The 19872-nt window shown below is 48.4% G+C and overlaps 2 protein-coding genes across 5 annotated transcripts in view; both read right to left on the reverse strand.

Annotated features, from left to right (window-relative positions):
• The window catches only part of ISCA2 (iron-sulfur cluster assembly 2), a 415347-nt gene that overhangs the window by 281077 nt on the left and 114398 nt on the right, over positions 1 to 19872 (reverse strand). Inside the window, exon 1 of one of the 4 annotated variants that reach the window (XM_050798913.1) lies at positions 14484 to 14487. The exons of 1 other annotated variant lie outside the window; for it this stretch is intronic. The gene's annotated coding sequence lies outside the window, so the exon portion shown is untranslated. Of the gene's footprint in view, positions 1 to 3153; positions 3159 to 13136; positions 13141 to 14483; positions 14488 to 19872 lie in introns of those variants that run through there. 2 more of the 4 variants (XM_050798912.1, XM_050798911.1) reach the window with 2 other exon arrangements.
• LOC126959584 (alpha-ketoglutarate dehydrogenase component 4-like) lies at positions 7819 to 8588 on the reverse strand. Its single transcript, XM_050798924.1, has one exon. The coding sequence runs from the start codon at positions 8128 to 8130 to the stop codon at positions 7819 to 7821; it is 312 nt and encodes a 103-aa protein (XP_050654881.1). The 5' UTR covers positions 8131 to 8588.

Here is a 19872-nt window from a genome sequence, read left to right on the forward strand (position 1 = left end):
CGAGGCTCAGAAAACCTGGATCCCAGCCGGAGGCTATCTTGGGAAGGTGCCTTGGGGACTGGCAGGCAGGTCAGGGATGGCAGGGAAGGTGGGTGAGAGAGGTGGGATCTCCACCCTTCTTGGCTGTCCCTTTGGGGCCCCAAGAATCAGGCACGGATGGGCATTCATGGGCACAGGTTGTCTGACAGAGCTTGAGGGGCAAGGTCTGCCTGTGCCTGGGGCTGGCATGGGCTGGCAGGGAGGCCCTTGGACCATTCCCAGAGGGAGACAGGGGATTAAGGAGGGTTAGGGAGGTGGTCCCAGAGGGTCCATGCAAAGTAATGGGATTAGCTCTTGGGCAGTGAGTGAAAGTTATTATCGTGTGGGGCCTCTGGCCTCCCACCCAGGGCTGCAGCTGTCACCCATCCTGGGAGGCACCAACAGCCCCCTGCACCCCCACCTTGGGGCAGGCTGGCACCTCTTCTCCCCACAGGCTTTTCTGCTGTGGTCATCTGCCTAGGGGCTGGCCGCCTAGCTTTAGCCTCCAGTTGGTCCTTGACAGACTGGGCCACCCACACAGTACGCTCTAGACTTGCTCTGTGCCTCAGTTTCCCCTTGAACAGAAGGCTACAGGAAGGTGCTTGAGATCCTCTGAGGCATGGGGGTCCAGAGCCAGGCCCCCTGGGTTTCTGGCTCTGCCACGCATTAGCTGTGTGACCCAAGGCACATCTGTCAGCCTCTCTGTGTCCTAATTAGTAAAATGGGGGCAGTAGCCGATCTGCGTTAGGGTTTTCATAGCGGAGGGCTGGGTAGGAGGCATAGCGTCGGCCTGTTGGTGCTGGGCACCTCCTAGAGGTCGGGGCCGAGGAGGGCTGCGGGCCTAGGGCCTAATGACAAGAGGACACCAGTCTTGAAAGGCGTGAAAGGCAGCGTCTGAGAGAAGCCGCAAGCGGGGCCGCTCTCGGCTCCCTCTAGCGGTGGCCGCGCGACCTCCCTTGGGGTGGGAGGAGACCAGAGAGGCAGGTGGCGATGCCGGTCCGGGAATCTGGGCCAGTCCGCCTTCCTCCAAGGCTTCAGAGGGGAGGGATTTCAAGGGTCCTCAAAGGCTCCCCTTCCTAAGCAATACACAGCACCCATCCTAGGAGCGTCTGTCCGTTAGCTTGTACATCTGTCCGAATGGAAGTGCCTCCCTGGGCCAGGTGCGGTGGCTCACGCCTGTAATCCCAGCACTTTGGGAGGCCAAGGCGGGCAGATCACTTGAGGTCAGGAGTTCGAGACCAGCCTGGCCAACATGGTGAAACCCCGTCTCTACTAAAATACAAAAGTTAGCCAGGCATGGTGGCGCATGCCTGTAATCCCAGCTACTCGAGAGACTGAGGCAGGAGAATTGCTTGAATCCCGGAGGCGGAGGTTGCAATGAGCTGAGGTAGCACCACTGCACTCCAGCCTGGGTGACAGAGTGAGACTCAGCTGTACATGAATAAATAAATGAATAAATAAAGGGCCTCCTTGAAGGCACAACACATCAGGGACGTGTCACCCACTGCATACTCATCCCAAGCCCAGCAGAGCAGGGAGGGCGGTGGAGCATTTGCCCAGTGTGTACGGCTAATGCCAACCCGTCCACATGCTCAAGTGGTACCTGGAAGAATCTGACAAGGCAGCTCCAGACTACGGACAAGTCAATCCCTTTTCTAGCCTGTTTCCTCATGACGAACTGACAGGGCGGGATTAAGTCAGTCGTTCCACCTTTTCACTCGGAAGAGCCCCATCATCCCATTTTTTAGAGACGGCGTCTTGCTTTGTCGCCCAGGCTGGAGTATGGCAATGCCTCCAAGGCTCACTGCAGCTTCGATCTTCTGGGCTCAAGTGATCCTCCTGCCTTGGCCTCCCAAAGTACTGGGATTACAGGCATGAGCCACCGCACCCAGCCCAGGGAGGCACTTCCATTTGGACAGACATACAAGCTAACGGACAGACGCTCCTAGGTGTGAGCCACTGCACCTGACCAACTTTCATGTAATTTTAAAAAGAAGAAAAAAGTTCACGTTTATGCAGTGGAATACTGTGCTGCTATTCCACATTCAATCTCCAAGACAGTATTTATTTATTTATTTATTTTTTAGACAGAGTTTCGCTTTTGTTGCCCAGGCTGGAGTGCAATGGTGCGATCTCGTCTCACTGCAACCTCTGCCTCCTGGGTTCAAGCTATTCTCCTGCCTTAGCTTCCCGAGTAGCTGGGATTACAGGCATGCGCGACCACGCCAGGCTAATTTTGTATTTTTAGTAGAGATGGGGTTTCTCCATGTTGGTCAGGCTGGTCTCGAACTCCTGACCTCAAGTGATCTGCCTGCCTTGGCCTCCCAAATTGCTGGGATTACAGACATGAGCCACCGCACCCAGCCGACAGTATTATTTTTTAAAAAGGAAGATGGACGGTATGTTTTATTTCTACTTGTGAAAATGAAATATATATATACATATAAATATTTTTTAATTTCTGGAAAAGTATATGAAAAACTGGTTACTGGTTGGTTGTGGGAAAGGGAATCAGATGGCTGGAGGGCAGGGGAGTGAGGGAAGCCTATGGATTCCTCTACACCCTTTAGTTTAAAAAATGGTGTGTACATGTATTACCTATTTTGATAAATAATTCATTAAACATAACAGTATATACAGGTGTAATACATTCACTGAATCTCTTACCACTCCTGTCAGCACACAGTAGGCACTTAATAAGTGCTAGCCCCCTTTTGTTATTGGTCTCTCCAGAGCATGCATTAGTGATTTATGTTCACCCGACCATCAGCCCTTTACGCTGAGCTTCATTAGTAAGGTACAATGTTTGCTAAATGACCGAGACCCGGGAGGGGAAGATGTTTCCAAGCTTTCACGGCGGACAGGCTGAGGGTCTCTGTTGCCACAGGAGACAGGGAAAGGTCTTCCTGTGCCGGGGCTGAAGTAGCGGGTACAGATTACAAGGGGTGGTTGGGGGGGTAAGCGGACAGACCTGGCATGGGAGTGGTGGCATTTGACAGTCAGTGGGAGCGCAGAGCTGCCCAGGTGGCCACCAGCCTCACCCTGCCCTGTGCTGAGGAGAGTGGGAACTCTGTTCAGCCTCCCAGGACCATGGCTTGGGGCATGAACTCAGTGCCCAGGGGCAGTCTGGAGACCCCCCCCTTGATTTAGGCCCTGCAGCCCCAAGACCCAAGGGGCCGTCTTCTTCCTGGTCTCTAGAGAACTGTGGTCTTCTCATCTGGTGAGCTCCATATGGCACCAAGGGCCCTTTGTGAATGGAGCTGTGATCCCTGGAAGGCACTGGGTGATGGGGAGGGAGTGGAGAGGAAGTGGTAGCCAGATAGCCCAGCATCCAGCAACCGTGGGTGCTAGCAGCCCATTCACATTTTTCTTTTTTCTTTCCTTTTTTTTTTCTTTTTTTTGAGCCAGTCTCACTCTGTTGCCCAGGCTGGAGTGCAGTGGCACGATCTCATCTCACTGCAACCTCCGCCTCCCGGGTTCAAGCAATTCTCCTGCCTCAGCCTCCTGCGTAGCTGGGATTACAGGCGCCCGCCACCACACCAGGCTAATTTTTGTATTTTTGGTAGAAACGGGGTTTCTCCATGTTGGCCAGGCTGGTCTTGAGCTCCTGATCTCAGGTGATCCTCTCGCCTCGGCCTCCCAAAGTGCTGGGATTACAGCCGTGAGCCATCATGCCTGGCCAGTCCATTCGCATTTTTCAGGGATGCACTACATGCTTGAGATCTGGGGGCTCAGAATTTGGGGATACAATACAGCTTCGGCAGTTGTTATGTGAGGTGGCCCTGGGTCTTAAACCACCCACGTCCACTGTCATCACTACTAAAGACATTGAATATTTACCATGTGGCGGGCGCTCCACAAGCATGATCCCACTGAACCCTCACAAAGACCCAGGACAGTGTTTAGAACAAAAAAATTTTCTTTCCAGGGATGGAAAGTGTGACTCAAAAACATTAAGTCTCTTCCTGGGGTCACAGAACTCACAAGTGGCCAGGCCAGCATCGGAAGCCAGCTCTGCCTGCCCGCCCAGGCCTGGATGCCCAGCCACGACCTGGCATCCCCTCTGCCCAGCTCCCATCTCGGCTCTCAGTAAGTGCCAGGAGCTGGTCTCCATGCCTTGAAGCCCCGCCCTTCTCCATGGCCTCCAGTTCCTACCACCCCACTGCCCCAAAGCTGTCTCACCTGCCTCTAGGCTCTGCACCTCCCTCCCAGTCCACTCAGCTTCCCAGGAGGTCCCCAAGTACCCCAGTGTCTGGGGACAGTGGTGGGCAAAGGGCCCCAGGGCCTCTCAGCTGGGCCCATGGCTGAGCGCGGTGGGGAGGCGGGCCCAGTGCACAGAGCTGATCCTAACCAAGTTTGCCAGCCCAGCTTTTCTCATGGCTCTCACACAATGGTCTGCTTTGTGCCCACCTGCCGATAATGCTTAATTAGGCGAGGAGGTGATTAATTTGAGGTAATTGACAGCTAATTAGAGGCCCACAGGCTCATTAACTTGACATCTTGTCTTCGTGAATTGGCTGAGTAGGGTCAGGTGATGGAAGCCGTTGCTTCTCCCTCCCCAGCTCTCAGCCCCTGTAGGCTGAGGCGATCACCTGGGGGAGGGCTGGGCCGACCCAGGAGTTCAGGTGGGGCAGTCCCAAGGCCAAGAGTAGAGGAAGCCAAGGCAGTGAGGGAGGAAGGGTCCGGATGGAGGTGTATGCCCTGACCTTAAGAGGGAGAGAGTGGGCAGGGATTGAAGGCTTGTGGGCACTTCAGCAAAGACACCTAAGAGAGGTGGGGTATTTAACAGGGCCCGAGGGCAGGAGGGAGAGCTGGTGTCCATGAAAGGAGGAGGGGTGACGGGAAGCGGGTGAGTGGGGCAGCCTGTTGGAACTAAGCATAGGCTGTGGGGTGACAGACCTGGGACTGGATCCTAACTCTGCTACTAACCAGCTGGGTGACTGTGAACCAGTGAGTTAATTGCTAAACCTCAGGCTTCTCCTCTGTAGAATGGGAATAATAATGGTACCTGCCACAGGAGGTTGTTGTGAAAAGTCCATGAAACACTGAGGTAAAGGACAAATCTGTGAATTGAATGAGCAGGGTCAGGCTGAGTAGGATTCGTACCCAAGGGTCTGATGAGTGCACAGTCAAATGTTAACTAGTCCATTAAAATTGTTTTAAATGAAAAGTTAACTATTCTTGGTGGCAGGAAGGAGTGACATGAAGAGAGAGTGAGTGGGTAGAATGGGCGCCAGGGCTGTGGGGAGGCAATGGCAACCCCCTCCCAAGATAAGCCACCGTTACCCTGCAGGACACCTGCAGGCCTGATCACAGTAGCCTGGCGGAAGGTGTGGGGAAAAGATCTTCTTGTTCTTACCATCTCTTTTGGGCACGGGGCATGCAATTCAGCAATAGATATTAAAGTTTAAAATGCACACGGTCTTTGATCCAGCAATTCCCCTAATAGTGATACATCCACAGATACCTAAACTCAAGGATATTTGCTCATCACAACATAGTTTGTAGTAGCAGAAGACAGGAAATGACCTGAATGTCCATCACAGGACCTGGCTAGGTAACCGAAGGCACATCCACACAGTGGAATAGTATGTGGCTGTTACATCTCTAGGTACCAATATGAACAAGATCCAAGATAAATAGAAAAAAAAAAAAAAAAAGCAAGCTGCAGAACAGGTGTAGTTTCCACAAGCTGCTACCTAGTGGTCTGAAGGTTATGGGATGGCAAGGAGATGTCTTTTTTCATAATCTGTTCGTTTTAAATATAGTTTGTATTTACTACCTTTTCAAAAAGTATTTAAAAAGTCATACAAGTTTTTTTTTTTTTTTTTTTTTCCCCCAAATGAAATCTAACTTGAAATCTGAATTTATAGGCAAAGTGCCTCTGGCTGAACTGGGGGTGGAGGCCCAGTCCTACCCACCTATTTCCTTCCTCCCCTCCCCTACAGGCTCCAAGAGGGTCATCTGGAATCCATCATTGTCCACTGGAACTTTCTATGATGATGGAAATGTATGCAGTTCTACACTGTCGAATACAGTGGTAGTCAGTAGCCATAAGTGGCTACTGAGCACTTAAAATGTGCCTAGCGCAACTAAGAAACTTATTTTATTTTATTTTTTTCACTATGTCCCCAGGCTGGAGTACAGTGGCGCCATCTCGGCTCACTGCAACTTTTGCCTCCTGGGTTAGGTGATTCTCATGCCTCAGTCTCTCGAGTAGCTGGGATTACAGGTGTGCACCACGATGCCCATCTATTTTTATTTTTTAAAATTTTCAGGCCGGGCGCGGTGGCTCAAGCCTGTAATCCCAGCACTTTGGGAGGCCGAGACGGGCGGATCACGAGGTCAGGAGATCGAGACCATCCTGGCTAACACGGTGAAACCCCGTCTCTACTAAAAAAATACAAAAAACTAGCCGGGCGAGGTGGCGGGCGCCTGTAGTCCCAGCTACTCGGGAGGCTGAGGCAGGAGAATGGCGTAAACCCAGGAGGCGGAGCTTGCAATGAGCTGAGATCCGGCCACTGCACTCCAGCCTGGGCGACAGAGCGAGACTCCGTCTCGGGGAAAAAAAAAAAAAAAAAAAAATTTTCAGTAGACAGGGTTTCACTATGTTGGCCAGGCTGGTCTCAAACTCCTGACCTCAAATGATCCACCTGTCTCAGCTTCCCAGAGTGCTGGGATTATAGGAGTGAGCCATTGCACCTGGACAGAAACAGAATTTTAAATTTTATTTACTTTTAATTTAGATTTAATAGCTACATGTGGCTAGTGGCTACCAATTGGGATAGCACAGAAATTTCTTCAAGGGACCAAACAATTCAGCTGACCCTGGCCTCCATCTAAGGGAATACCAAACCCAGTGACTGTCACCAGCACCACTGATAACTCCAGAGTTTCCTGCAGTGTAAACACAGGCTCTTTGCTATAGAAATAACTGAAGATTCCTTCCTTCCTTCCTTCCTTCCTTCCTTCCTTCCTTCCTTCCTTCCTTCCCTCCTTTCTTCCTTCCTTCCTTCCTTTCTCTTTCTTTTTCTTTCTCTTTCTTTCCTTCTTTCTTTCTCTTTCTTTCTTTCTTTCTCTCTTTCTTTCCTTCCTTCCTCCCTCCCTCCCTTTCTTTCTTTCTTTCTTTCTCTCTCTCTCTTTCTTTCTCTTTTCTTTCTTTCTTTCTTTCTTTCTTTCTTTCTTTCTTTCTTTCTTTCTTTCTTTCTTTCTTTCTTTCTTTCTTTCTTCTTTCTTTCCTTTTTTTCTTTTTTCTTTTTTTTTTTTTTTGAGATGGAGTCTCGCTCTGCCACCCAGGCTGGAGTGCAGTGGCCGGATCTCAGCTCACTGCAAGCTCCGCCTCCCGGGTTCACGCCATTCTCCTGCCTCAGCCTCCCAAGTAGCTGGGACTACAGGCGCCCGCCACCTCGCCCGGCTAGTTTTTTGTATTTTTTAGTAGAGACGGGGTTTCACAGTGTCAGCCAGGATGGTCTCGATCTCCTGACCTCGTGATCCGCCCGTCTCGGCCTCCCAAAGTGCTGGGATTACAGGCTTGAGCCACCGCGCCCGGCCTCTTTCTTTCTTTCTTTTAAATGTATACTTTAAGAAGTATAGAGTGTATAAACAATTAGGTAAGCTTGTGGAGAAGCTGACCAAGATACATAAATTAGGAAATACAAGTGTCCATCTAAATTTTCTATATTTCATTTTTTCATAGTATTTATTAAAGATGTTTAATATACGGTTTCTCATCTGTCATTTTGGAAGTCCTTTATTGTGAAGACAATTCTATTGTCTGATGACAAACAGCAGCCACCATGGTTATTCGGCACCTCCACGGTGGATAAATTTAATTTCTTCTTGAGATACAAGTTTCCTTCTGTATTTCTGAGGTAATGTTTTTATTATTTCTGCAGTATCTGGTGGACCCTGATACATCAGCATATTTGGTGATTTACTTCCCTCAGAATGTTGTGAAATTACGGAAGAGTGAGGTGGTAGCCCTGCTGATCTCAAAGCTTCTGATACATTGGGTTTAGGATTGTCTCTTCTGTCAGGAAACCTTATTAATGGAGTGTGTGGTTTGACTACCTGAACGACCCTAGTGGCAGACACCATCTTGCTGCCCATCATGACCCCCGAAAAGGGGCAGTTTCCGGGGCACGAGCGAGCTGCAGCGATCACCCGAGTCCCAGGCGGCTGGGGGTGCACTTCCTGGGATGTCACCTCTTTTCTTTCTTTCTTTTTCTTTTCTTTCTTCCTTTCTTTTCTTTTTTTTTTTTTTTTTTTTTTTTTTTTTTTGAGACGGAGTCTCGCTGTGTCTCCCAGGCTGGAGTGCAGTGGCGTGATCTCGGCTCACTGCAAGCTCCGCCTCCCGGGTTCACGCCATTCTCCCGCCTCAGCCTCCCAAGTAGCTGAGACTACAGGCGCCCGCCACCACGCCCGGCTAGTTTTTTGTATTTTTAGTAGAGACGGGGTTTCACCATGTTAGCCAGGATAGTCTCGATCTCCTGACCTCGTGATCCACCCGCCTCGGCCTCCCAAAGTGCTGGGATTACAGGCTTGAGCCACCGCGCCCGGCCTTCTTTCTTCTTTTTCTCTCTTTTCCTTCATTCCTTCCTTCCTCTCTTCTCTTTCTTTCTTTCTTTCTTTCCTCTTTCTTTCTTTCTTTCTTTCTTTCTTTCTTTCTTTCTTTTCTTTCTCTTCTCTTCTCTTCTCTTCTCTTCTCTTCTCTTCTCTTCTCTTCTTCTTCTCTCTCTCTCTCTCTCTTTTCAGACAGTGTTTTGCTCTTGTTGCCCAGGTCAGAGTGCAATGGTGCAATCTCAGCTCAGTGCAACCTCCGCCTCCTGGATTCAAGTGATTCTCCTGCCTCAGCCTCCCGAGTAGCTGAGATTACGGGCACACGCCACCATGTCTGGCTAATTTTGAATTTTTAGTAGAGATAGGGTTTCTTCATGTTGGTCAGGCTAGTCTCGAACTCCCGACCACAGGTAATCCACCCACCTCAGTCTCCCAAAGTGCTGGGATTACAGGCATGAGCCACCACGCCCAGCCTGAAGATCATTTCTAACAGAATTAGAATTGCACTGATAGGAAGCATGTCAGAGATGCTGGTAGCTCTCTTGGAATCCCAGTTATTTTAGGAAGGAGCACCTGAATGATCCATGAGTGAAAAAACATATATTTGGCTTTGAGATCAGTGGCCAGTTCCACCTGGGAAGAATTTAAGTGATGAGTTAGGTCACTGGAGGCATCCATTTGGCAACTGTGCAATGAGCTTCTACAATAGGTCAGGCTCTGGAGAAACAGAAACACACATCTGGTCCTCGCTCTTGAGGAGCCCGCAATCTGGGGACTGATTTCTCAGTAAAGGGTGGATAGACAATGGTGCTCCCTCGAAGGAGAGCCCAAGGGTGCAGCAAGGGGCTTGAGTTTGGCTGACAGCCCTCCTCCGCATTGAGGTCACAGAGAATGAGGGCACAGGACAGGGCCCTCCAGTCCTTATGCTCAGCTGCTGGTGGAGCATGAGTGGCAGCTGCCAAAGGGACATGTTGACCATCTTCTGTCCTTCTTTCTGACTTCATAGCTTTGAACCCAGGGTGAGTCTGGGATCCTCTAGATTCCCCTATGCGATTGCCCCAAATAGCTTTCATGGCGTGGTTTGAAACATAAAAACCAACAGCTTTCATCAGCGCTTCCCTTTAGAGGCTCAGAGAACCTTAACTTCTTTTGAGGTACAGCTTACAGAAAGTGCGCAGCTATTAACTGCACAGCTCGATGAATGTTTATACACACACCCTCCTCTGTTAACCACCACTCAGATCAGGAGAGAGAGAATTTCCAAAACCCCAGAAGACTCCCTGGGCCCCTTTCCAGTTAATACCTCCAAGGTAACTACTATTTAGACTTCTATCACCTAGATTAGTTCTGTCTGTCCTAGAATTTCATACAGATGGAGTCATACGGTATGTGCCCTTCATTCGTGTTTGGGAGATTCATCCATATTACTGTGTGAAGCAGCATGGTAGTTTGTTCATTCTTTATTGCCAATTGGCATTCCACATAGAATATACAATCTATCCATTCTCCTGCTGATGGCCTTTGTTCCCCCAGTTTTTTACTTGCATGAATGAAATTGCTATTATTTTCGCATGTATCTTTTGGTGTCAACTCATTTTTGTTGGGTATAAGTGGAATAGGCATAGGCATATTCTTTGAATTCTTTTTCTTTTTTTTTTTTTTGAGACAGTCTCACTCTGTTACCCAGGCTGGAGTGCAGTGGCACAATCATGACTTTCTGCAGCCTCAAACTCCTGGACTCAAGTGGTTCTCCTGCCTCTGCCTCCCAAGTAGCTGGGACTACAGGTGTGCACCACCATGCCTGGCTAATTTAATTTTGGAGAGATGAGGTCTCACTATGTTGCCTAGGCTGGTCTTGAACTCCTGGCCCCAAGTGATCTTCCTGCCTCAACTTCCCAAGGTAATGGGATTACAGGTGTGAGCTACCATGCTTGCCACCCCCTGTCCTTTTTTTTTTTTTTTTTTTTTTTTGACGGGGTCTCACTCTGTGGCCCAGGCTGGAGTGCAATGCTGTGATCATAGCTCACGGCAGCCTTGAACTCCTGGGCTCAAGCCATCTTTCTGGTGCTGCCTCCTGAGCAGCTGGGACTACAGGGATGTGCCACTGCGCTGGCTAATTTTATTTAATTAAGAAACATCTTTTTTTTTTTTTTTGGTAGAGATGGGGTCTCACTATGTTGCCCAGGTTAGTCTCTGGCTCCTGGACTCAAGTAGTCCTCCTGCCTCAGCCTCCCAATGTGCCGGGATTACTGGTGTGAACCACTGCAGCGGGGACACTTGGTCCTTTCGACAACCTGGTGAAGTAGTTATTTTCCCCCTTTAATGGAAGAGGAAACTAAGTTCAATAAGGCTAAGAATCCTATCCAAGGCCACACGCCAAAGCTATTAAGTAGCAGAACCCATATTCAAACTAGAATGATCAACTGTCACATGGTCAAGACTGTTCCTCCTCCCAGGAAACCCCTGAGTTCTAAGCAAATCAGACGGTTAGTCACCCTAATTCAAACCTGACTGGATTCAAAAGTGGAGCTTTGTTTTTTTTTCTTTGAAACGCAGTCTCGCTCTGTCACCCAGGCTGGAGTGCAGTGGTACGATCTCAGCTCACTGCAAGCTCCGCCTCCCGGGTTCACGCCATTCTCCTGCCTCAGCCTCCCGAGTCACTGGGACTACAGGTGCCCGCCACCACGCCTGGCTAATTTCTTGTATTTTTAGTAGAGACGGGGTTTCACCGTGTTAGCCAGGATGGTCTCGATCTCCTGACCTTGTGATCCACCTGCCTCGGCCTCCCGAAGTGCTGGGATTACAGGTGTGAGCCACCGCACCTGGCCCCAAAAGTGAGCTCTTTATCATCAGGCTGGGATTTCCCCTGGCCTAACATTTCACCAGACAGCACGTGGTGTTAGCACAGACTCAAGGCAGAATATTTTGTCTTCAAAACACTCATGTGATATCAGGATTTTACTTGTTTTTCTTTTATTTTGAAGAAAGCGATTTCATTTAAAGTAGATCTGAGTTGGGTAAGAATAAAATTATTTATATGAAAAGAATTTTCTAACACAATCCATCAAACAAGGATTTATTCAGCACCCATGAGCTGAAAAGAAGTTTAAGGCAGTCCTTGACTTCAAGAAATTAATCATTTACTTAGGGAGCTAAGAGGAAAGCTTAAGGAATAAAATTAGAGGATAATAAACAGTAATAATAATCACCCCATATGTGAGTACTTACTGTGCCCAAGGGGCTTTACAGAGTCTAATTTAATCTTCACAACACAGCTGTGAGATATGTTCTGCTGTTATGCTCATTTCAGATGAGGAAACCAAGACTTGGTGAAGTGATTTGGTCAAGGAAAAAAATCATTGAGCTGTTCACTTAAGATTTGTAGATTTAATATAAACGAGTTACGCCTCTGATAAATCTTTATTGAATGGGAAACGCTTGAAAATACAGACATTTTTTCCTTTCTCTGCTCTTGAATATCCTATCCCCAATAATTTAGTGCAAAATTTTAAATACGTATTTTGGCTTGTTTCATTTTAGGAAAATAGCAGTTCAGGTCAAAATGGCGCTTTTAGCCTTAATGGCTTGGGTGCAAATAGGCACAGCTTGTGACTGTGAAATCAGAGGTCCTGGCTTGCAGCGGGGTTCCGGGGCTGACACAGTCCAATGGGCCAGTGCAACCTGCTTGGTACCCCGGCTGCACAAACTGTTGGCCTCATGGTCAGTCCTGACCAGAAATGCACAAGGGTATTTGTCCCCTGGGTCCTCAAGGTCAGCTCCTCCATCTCCCTCCAACACACCCCAAACCTTATCACATCCCTCAACCTCCTGACCCTGCCACCCATCTCTGCTTTTCAGGTTTGCAGGCCCCCACCCAGAGGCACCTTCATCATTCCTCCCTGACACGTCAACTTTCATTTTCCTAGGACGAGTCTCATTTGACAGTCTCCTGCCCATATTTCTAAGCTCTCTGGGTCTCGGTGTGCTATTTCTCTGTCCTCTCTGGGGGTTGTAACACCAATCATCTGCAGGTTTCATTAGCATGCTGTTTACCCCTGTCTTTCAGATCATTAATGAAGATGTGAAGTGAGACACCAATCCTCACGGCCCCCACCACGTGCCCCCTCCCGTGCCCGGCGCTGCTGGAGTCATTATCCTTCCTGGTGTGACAGGGTCAGAACCAAACCAATTTGCATCAATCTTTGGTGATGCTGTGAAGTGTTGCCTGCCCTGCAATGCTGCTGCCGTAACAACTGCTTCAGCCGTCTGGTCTGGAGTGCTCTTCTCTCCTTTGGAAGGCTCATCAGATCTGGCCACTCCAGTTCTGGCTAAAAGCCCCAGAGCGACTGCAACGGTCAGGCAGGATTCAGGGCTACACATGGCTGACATTGTTTCTTCTTCGTTTCGCTCTCCTGAGCTGGGCAGAAAGCAGTCCCTCTTTGGCAAACAGGATGGACAAGTGCATGCACTAGTGGAGGAGGGAGCAGATGTGGCAGGCACGGAATTTTACTCGTTGCTGCATCTATTTCTATCAAGGAAAATGGGGAGTGCTCCCCATTCCCCCCCATTTTCTAGCCCAGGCCTAGTCAGATGTGTGGGTTTGTATATTCTGGGTACTTGGGGCTGATGTGGTCAAGTCACTTCTTGGGGAGAAGGTCAATTCTTCTCCACTATTTTCTCACGTCATTTGGTCCTGAGGCTTTTATATCTTCTTTAGCAATTCCATGACTATGCTTCTCATCCTGCAGGGAGACTGACTTTATATACACACTTGTCTCCCAATAAAAGTGAGAACCACCTCCTACACATCCCTTGTGTCTTCCAGACCCAACTCAGATGAAACGCACTTCCTTCTCTTTCCTGAGAGTGCAGCGCCTCCAACTGGTTGTGATGAAAACATGAGTATAATTCCAGATTCTTCTCTGACCCATTCCTACTCCTGACCTCCAACTCATCTTTTCTTCCTTCTCTTCCAATTGGGAAGGGGAAGGTAAGCAGGGAGAAAGCAGTGAAGGAAACTCTCGCAAACACAACATCTGAAGTAAGGTGCTGCATGCCCAAGAGCTGGGGGAAACTTAATGCTAAGACTCTACAGCAAGGTTAGGTGAGACATACTTTCTCAGGGTAGGGAAAGACTGAGGAAAAAGATAGCTATTTGGCAACACTGAACACCTACTGACTGAATGATTTTTTCTGTTCCTGGGCAAAGGCTCTGAGGAGTGTGGGGAGAGATGGAACTGTCATGAATAGGGAACAAGTTTTTTTTTCCACATTACATGCAATGAAGTAGAGGTCCTAGGGCATAGCTGGATGGTTATTAGGTGCTCAATAAACACTTATTGGTGTACAGAATGATACACATTTGCATACGAAAGAACAAATTTCATTACCATATACAAAGGTCATCGATGAACTATGTATGTGTGCACATGTGTGCAGGATAACAGGCTGAGTTGAGAAGCAGGGCTTTTAAAATCTGTATATCTGGCCCCAGAGGCTTTTTTCTCCCTGTATTATAAAATCAATACCTGTTTCTGTAGAGAGCTTGGAAAACGTAGAAGAAAACAACAATACCCCATATTCCTCCAACCAGGCAGCAAGCACTATTACCACCTTTGCCTATTGCCTTCTATTCACCGCCCCACATTGCTGTAATTGTGTTACATCCGGCTATTTCACTTATCCTTATGACAAAACCATTTCTTCCATGATATCATAACCTCTTTGCAAACACACCAAATGGCTGCATGGTAGTTCACTATGGGAATGTACCCTGATTTACTCAACAGCTGCACATCTGAACAGCCTTTGGGACCCTTGAAGGCAGAGGCAGCAGCAGCAGAGGTGGATGGCAGGAAGCAGGAGGCCAAGGTGAAGCAGCTCTCAGGACCTTGCTTTCCCATGAGCCCCCCCATTCCTCAGAGACCATTTCTGGTTCCAATCCTCACATATCCCTCATGGGTCCTGCTGCAGCCAGCACTTCTCATTTCCACTCAGCCTCAAGTCACTGACTTTCCCACCTTGACTCTTCTCAGCTGCTCCTTTGTGCAAAGTCACTGGCTCAGGCCAACTTGGCTGCTGGGGCTTGGCTACATCCAAGAAGGCCCTGGGATGTGACTTTCAGCCTCACTTGACCCTGAGGCCTCAGGCTGCAGAGTCAGGCCAGGGTCTCTCCATGGGTTCCCAGAGAAGGCAAAGCCCAGAGGAGGCTGCCAGGGGAGCAGAAGCCTGAGTGGACCCTGCTCAGTCCTGGAAAGGGAGCGAGAACCTGACAAGTCTCACACCATAGAAAACTATCTGGCCCAGGCACAGTGGCTCACGCTTGTAATCCCAATACTTTGGGAGGCTGAGATAGGTGGATCACTTGAGCCCAGGAGTTTGAGACTGGCCTGGGCAACATGGCGAAACTGTATCTCTGCAAAAAATACAAAAATTAGCCAGGTGTGGTGGCATGTGCTTGTGATTCCAACTACTTTGGAGGCTGAGGCAGGAGGATTGCTTGAGTCCAGAAGGCAGAGGTTGCAGCAAGCTGAGATTGTGCCACTGCACTCTAGCCTTGGTGACAGAGGGAGACCCTGTCCTCATGATAAAAAAGAAGGAAGGAGGGAAGGAAGGAAGGAAGGAAGGAAGGAAGGGGGGGAGGGAGGGAGGGAGGAAGGGGAAGGGAGGGGAGGGGAGAAGGGAAGGGGAAGGGAGAGGGAAGGGGAGGGGAGAGGGAAGGGGAGGGAAGGGGAGGGGAGGGGAAAGGAGAAGGGAAAGGGAGGGGAGAAGGCGAGGGGAGAAGAGAAGGGGAGGGGAGGGAAGAGAAAGGGGAGGGGAGGGAAGAGAAAGGGGAGGGGAGGAAAGAGAAAGGGGAGGGGAGGGGAGGGGAGGGGAGGGGAGGGAAGGGAAGGGAAGGGAAGGGAAAAACTATTTGGAGGAATGTGGAGGACTGGAGGGTGAGGGGTAGCGGGTTATGACCCAGTCCAACAGGGAAGTGTGTTCCTGTGCAGTGACTAGAAAAGCATGGTTGCTCAGAAAATACGAGGACCACAAAGATTAGCAAAGCACAGTGATTTGAGGCTTATGTATGCCAAGTTCAGTATCAGCTCAGAAACCTGCCAATGTCCCAAAGAATATCTTTCCCTCCCTTGCTTAATGCCACTGTCTGTAGAGTCAACGATGGTTTCTACTGAATGTCCATGGGCCTCAGTGGGTGGAAGGATGGCGGTAGGAGAAATAGTAAACTGTCAGCTCTTCTGAAGGGTTACGGAAATAGTATTCTGCTTAACTGACTAGTCAAGGTAACCAGAAGTTACTATATTTTCCCTGTAGGGATTGCCAATTTTTTTTTTTTTTGAGATGGAGTCTCACTCTGTCACCCAGGGTGGAGTGCACTGATGCAATCTCAGTTCACTGCAACCTCTGCCTCTTGGGTTCAAGCAATTCCCTTCCCTCAGCCTGCCGAGTAGCTGGAACTACAGGCACCCACCACTACACACAGCTAAATTTTTTTGTATTTTTTTTTTTTAAGTAGAGACGGGGTTTTACCATGTTGGCCAGGCTGGTCTTGAACTCCTGACCTCAAGTGATCCACATGCCTCAGCCTCCCAAAGTGCTGGGATTATAGGTGTGAGCCACCATGCCTGGCCTAGGGATTGTCAATTTTTAATAAATATGAGTATAATAAAAAATTAAATACTACATGGAATCTGTTTTATATATCTATCAAGCAATTATACACATAATGGGTAAGATATGCCATGCACCACTCTCAATACTTTGCAATACTCATTTAATCTCTACAGCTACCCTAGTAGTTAGGTGCTATTTGCACCCAGGCAGCCTGACTTCAGAGCCTGTGCCCTTGTCCATGATGCTGATAGGACTCTTTAAAGTGGAAAAAGTCCTAAGGAAACCAAGGCTTAGAGAGAAGTAACTTATGCAAGATCACCCCTGCCTTTGTCTCAAAATCCAAGCACTTATTATATCTTTGACCAGCAATGAGGCTATGAACACCGAATGTCAAGGCACAGTTCATTCTTTTCTTATTTTAGCACCTATTATGTGCCAGGTAGTTCTGTTTATAACCAAAGAAACTGTAGGAAATTGAACAAATTTGGATCAATTCTTTGGCATGTCCCAAAAGTTGTTTTTAACAGTCAAATCTTATCTTCTCTATGTCTCAGAAAAATGAAGGTAGAAAAACAATGCCACTTTGATTACTTGAGTTTTTTGGCTTCTCGGATTCTACATAACTGAATCTCCTTTTGTATTGGAGGTCACTTTCAAAAACACTAGGTATAGAAATCAAGACAGAAAGCAGAGGGCAAGAGAGAGATGAAAATATGTGAGCCCAATTCTGCTCCGAACTTGAGTTTAATTGAGATTCCAACTGCCATTCTCTCCTGCATTCTTTTGTCCCTGGCTATGACCAAGTTTACGGCTGTATCGCCCCAAGTAATCCCCGTAATGGGCTGCAATCCTGGGGGAGCTGTTTTTGTTCATTAAGTGGCCAACCTCTGAGCCACATGGAGTGCGGCCAGTTATGGCTTCTTGCCCTGGCAGATGGGCCACTTTTCTGTTTTAAACAAACAGAGATCTTTCAGGAGAGAGGAGACAGTAGGCAGGGGTTGGGGACACAACCAGAGACATAAAGGTGATGGGTGCTAGAAATGAGGGCCAGAGTGAGGGGGGCAGTGGGTGCCCCTTCCAGGTCATGCAGTCTTCTAGGGCAGAATTCACTCATGTGCTGTGTGTTAGCTTTCTCTGCAATGGTAACTATAGTTGTATAGGGCTTACAGTTTGTGAAGGGCTCAGTGTAGTTCCCGGAATGATGCCAGCGGTCTGCAGGGGTGGGAGGAGTGACGGGGCCATAGACAGGAGGCAGCGAATGAACAGAGTGGGGCAAATGGCTGAGAGGGGGCTTCCCCTGAGGGTCAGAATTTCTCAGTGCTTCAGACTCCAGCTCAAGTGACAGGGGCCAGGCTGTGCCCAGAGCAGTTCTCTCAAGTCAACTGACTCTTACCTCTTTGCCCACAGCCCCAGTGTCTGCTTCTCAAAGTTGGGGAAACATTGCAGCAGCTGCTTGTTGGGAGACCCTGTCCCCTCACTGCATTGCACCACCCCCTCCCTGCCACCTGCCCCACCACCCCATGTCTGTCCTCTGGTTAGAGTTGTGTGAAGCGGAAGACAATTTGGGGCTTATTAGTGTCCCAGGGAGACATGTAACTTGTGTTGCTGGGACCCAAACAGCAAGAGTCTTAGCGGCAAACTCCAGCCGAGAAAAGACTGAGGAATTGTCTCACCTAATTACAGGGAATGGCCCTCTTTGTGTTTGTGATTCGGTACGGTTGTCCGATCGCTTTTGATCGCTTTTCTCTATTTGCTGGCTCAGGCCATGCTGGAATTGTGCTAATTAGAAGAGAAATGGACAGAGTGATCCTGTCAGCCCTGGTTACTGGTGGGGACAAAGCAGAATATTATTCTGAGGCAGTGTTTTGTGAGGGCCCTTCTTCCAGTTCTCATTAGGAGGAAGGGGCCCACAGGAGGGGAAGGTTCCAAATGCCTGGCCCAGCTAATGGAGCACTGGGGTGTTCCTGTGCTAATTAACAGGCTCTGCCAGCACTCACGCCAACCAGGAGCCTCACAGTTACACCTGGTATCGTCTGAAGCCCCCAGCTGCTCGAGAGGAAAAAGTGCCAGGCAAAGGGTGGGAAGGCCAGTGGCCTCTTTAGGCATAGACAGGGACACACACCCCAAATGCCAAAAAGCCTACATAGATAGGAAAAGTCAGTTCCAGTCCATCAGAACTTACAACCGTGGAGACACCACCCTTTGCCACTCTCTGGGGTTGGGGGTTGCAAGACTCTGGTGAAACAAAGCCCACATAGGGATCAGATATCCTTGTAGCTCTCACAAGATGAAGAAAACAGAGAATGGAGAACATAACCAAATGCTTGGAGATGGAGTTAGTGCCGAAGCTGAGAACTGGTAAGAGACTGTGTTATTTGGCTTCTGGGATCATCCACCTTGGCCCAACTGTCCGTTTCCTCACTTCCTGCTCTGCCTGTTCACCTTCCTGTGATGGCTTAATCCTGGAGGAAACAGGAGGAGTCAGGGCATCCCACTGGAAGTGAAATTTCTCGGCTTCATTTCAAAGCTCCTGGGGAAGTCGAAACACCCTTCTGAAGCCACAGGGACAAGGGGATGACTTCCATCAGTTCTATTTTCACTGCCTTGATCTGGGAGAGTCCAGAAGAGCAGCTAGAGAACTAAAACCACGGAGCAGTTAGCAAGTGTCCATTTAAAAAATATGACAAAAATGGAAAGATAAAAATGATGGCATTTCAATATCAACACAATTAATACCCTGTGAACTTTAAGTGCTCTAACCTATGGAAGGCAGGCCAAGCAAATCAGCAGAGGCCTAGACTCTGGGAGACTGAAGACAGCAAGAAGTAATGAGTGCTGGTAAGAAAAAAAATGTTAATAAGAATTTGCAAACGTGTCTCCAAGCTCCAATACTATGCTTTTCAGAATGTTGCTGCTCACATTTAACAGATGCTTTCCAGGATGGTATTTGGAATGGCAAAGGAAAACGGAAAAAATATCTGTAGGCAAGTAATACACAATTATTTACTGTAAAAATAGTCTCTAAAGACTTAGAACATTCATAACACTGTCCCTGCTTAGTCAATCAGCCATGCTTTTCTAGATCACAGAAATCTACTGTTCATCCAGATGTCTTTTTTGGAAATAAATGATGGGCCTATGATGAGAAGCAATTTGCTGTCCTTAAAATGAAATGCTTTCTTTAAAAGGGCATATTCTGGTCTAGAGCAGGTAAACTATCAATGGGTGAAAGCAGTAGCGGTAATGAGTACTTCCTCTTTTCCAGTTCTTGAACACAGTTGAAAAGGAACCCACACTAAGGGATTTAGTAGATGGCAGATAAATACTTGTTTTCAATCTATCATGTGTAACCAGAAGTCTGCAAAAAAAAAAACCCCCAGTTCAAAGAAGACATTGAAGAACTAGATGTGTAGGAGCCAGCTATACCTTGAGGAGTTTTGAATTTAGTAGGAGAAATAAGATATGTACTCAGAGCCAGGCGCAGTGGCTCACGCCTATAATCCCAGCACTTTGGGAAGCCAAGGCCAGAGGATCTCTTGAGGCCAGGAGTTTGAGACCAGCCTGGCCAACATGGCAAAACCTGTCTCTACTAAAAATACAAAAATTAGCCGGAGTGTGGTGGCATGTGCCTGTAATCCCAACTACCAGGGAGACTGAGGCAGAGAATCGCTTGAACCCGGG

Source organism: Macaca thibetana, chromosome 7 (genome assembly GCF_024542745.1).
Source record: "Macaca thibetana thibetana isolate TM-01 chromosome 7, ASM2454274v1, whole genome shotgun sequence".
Classification (NCBI taxonomy): Eukaryota; Metazoa; Chordata; class Mammalia; order Primates; family Cercopithecidae; genus Macaca; species Macaca thibetana.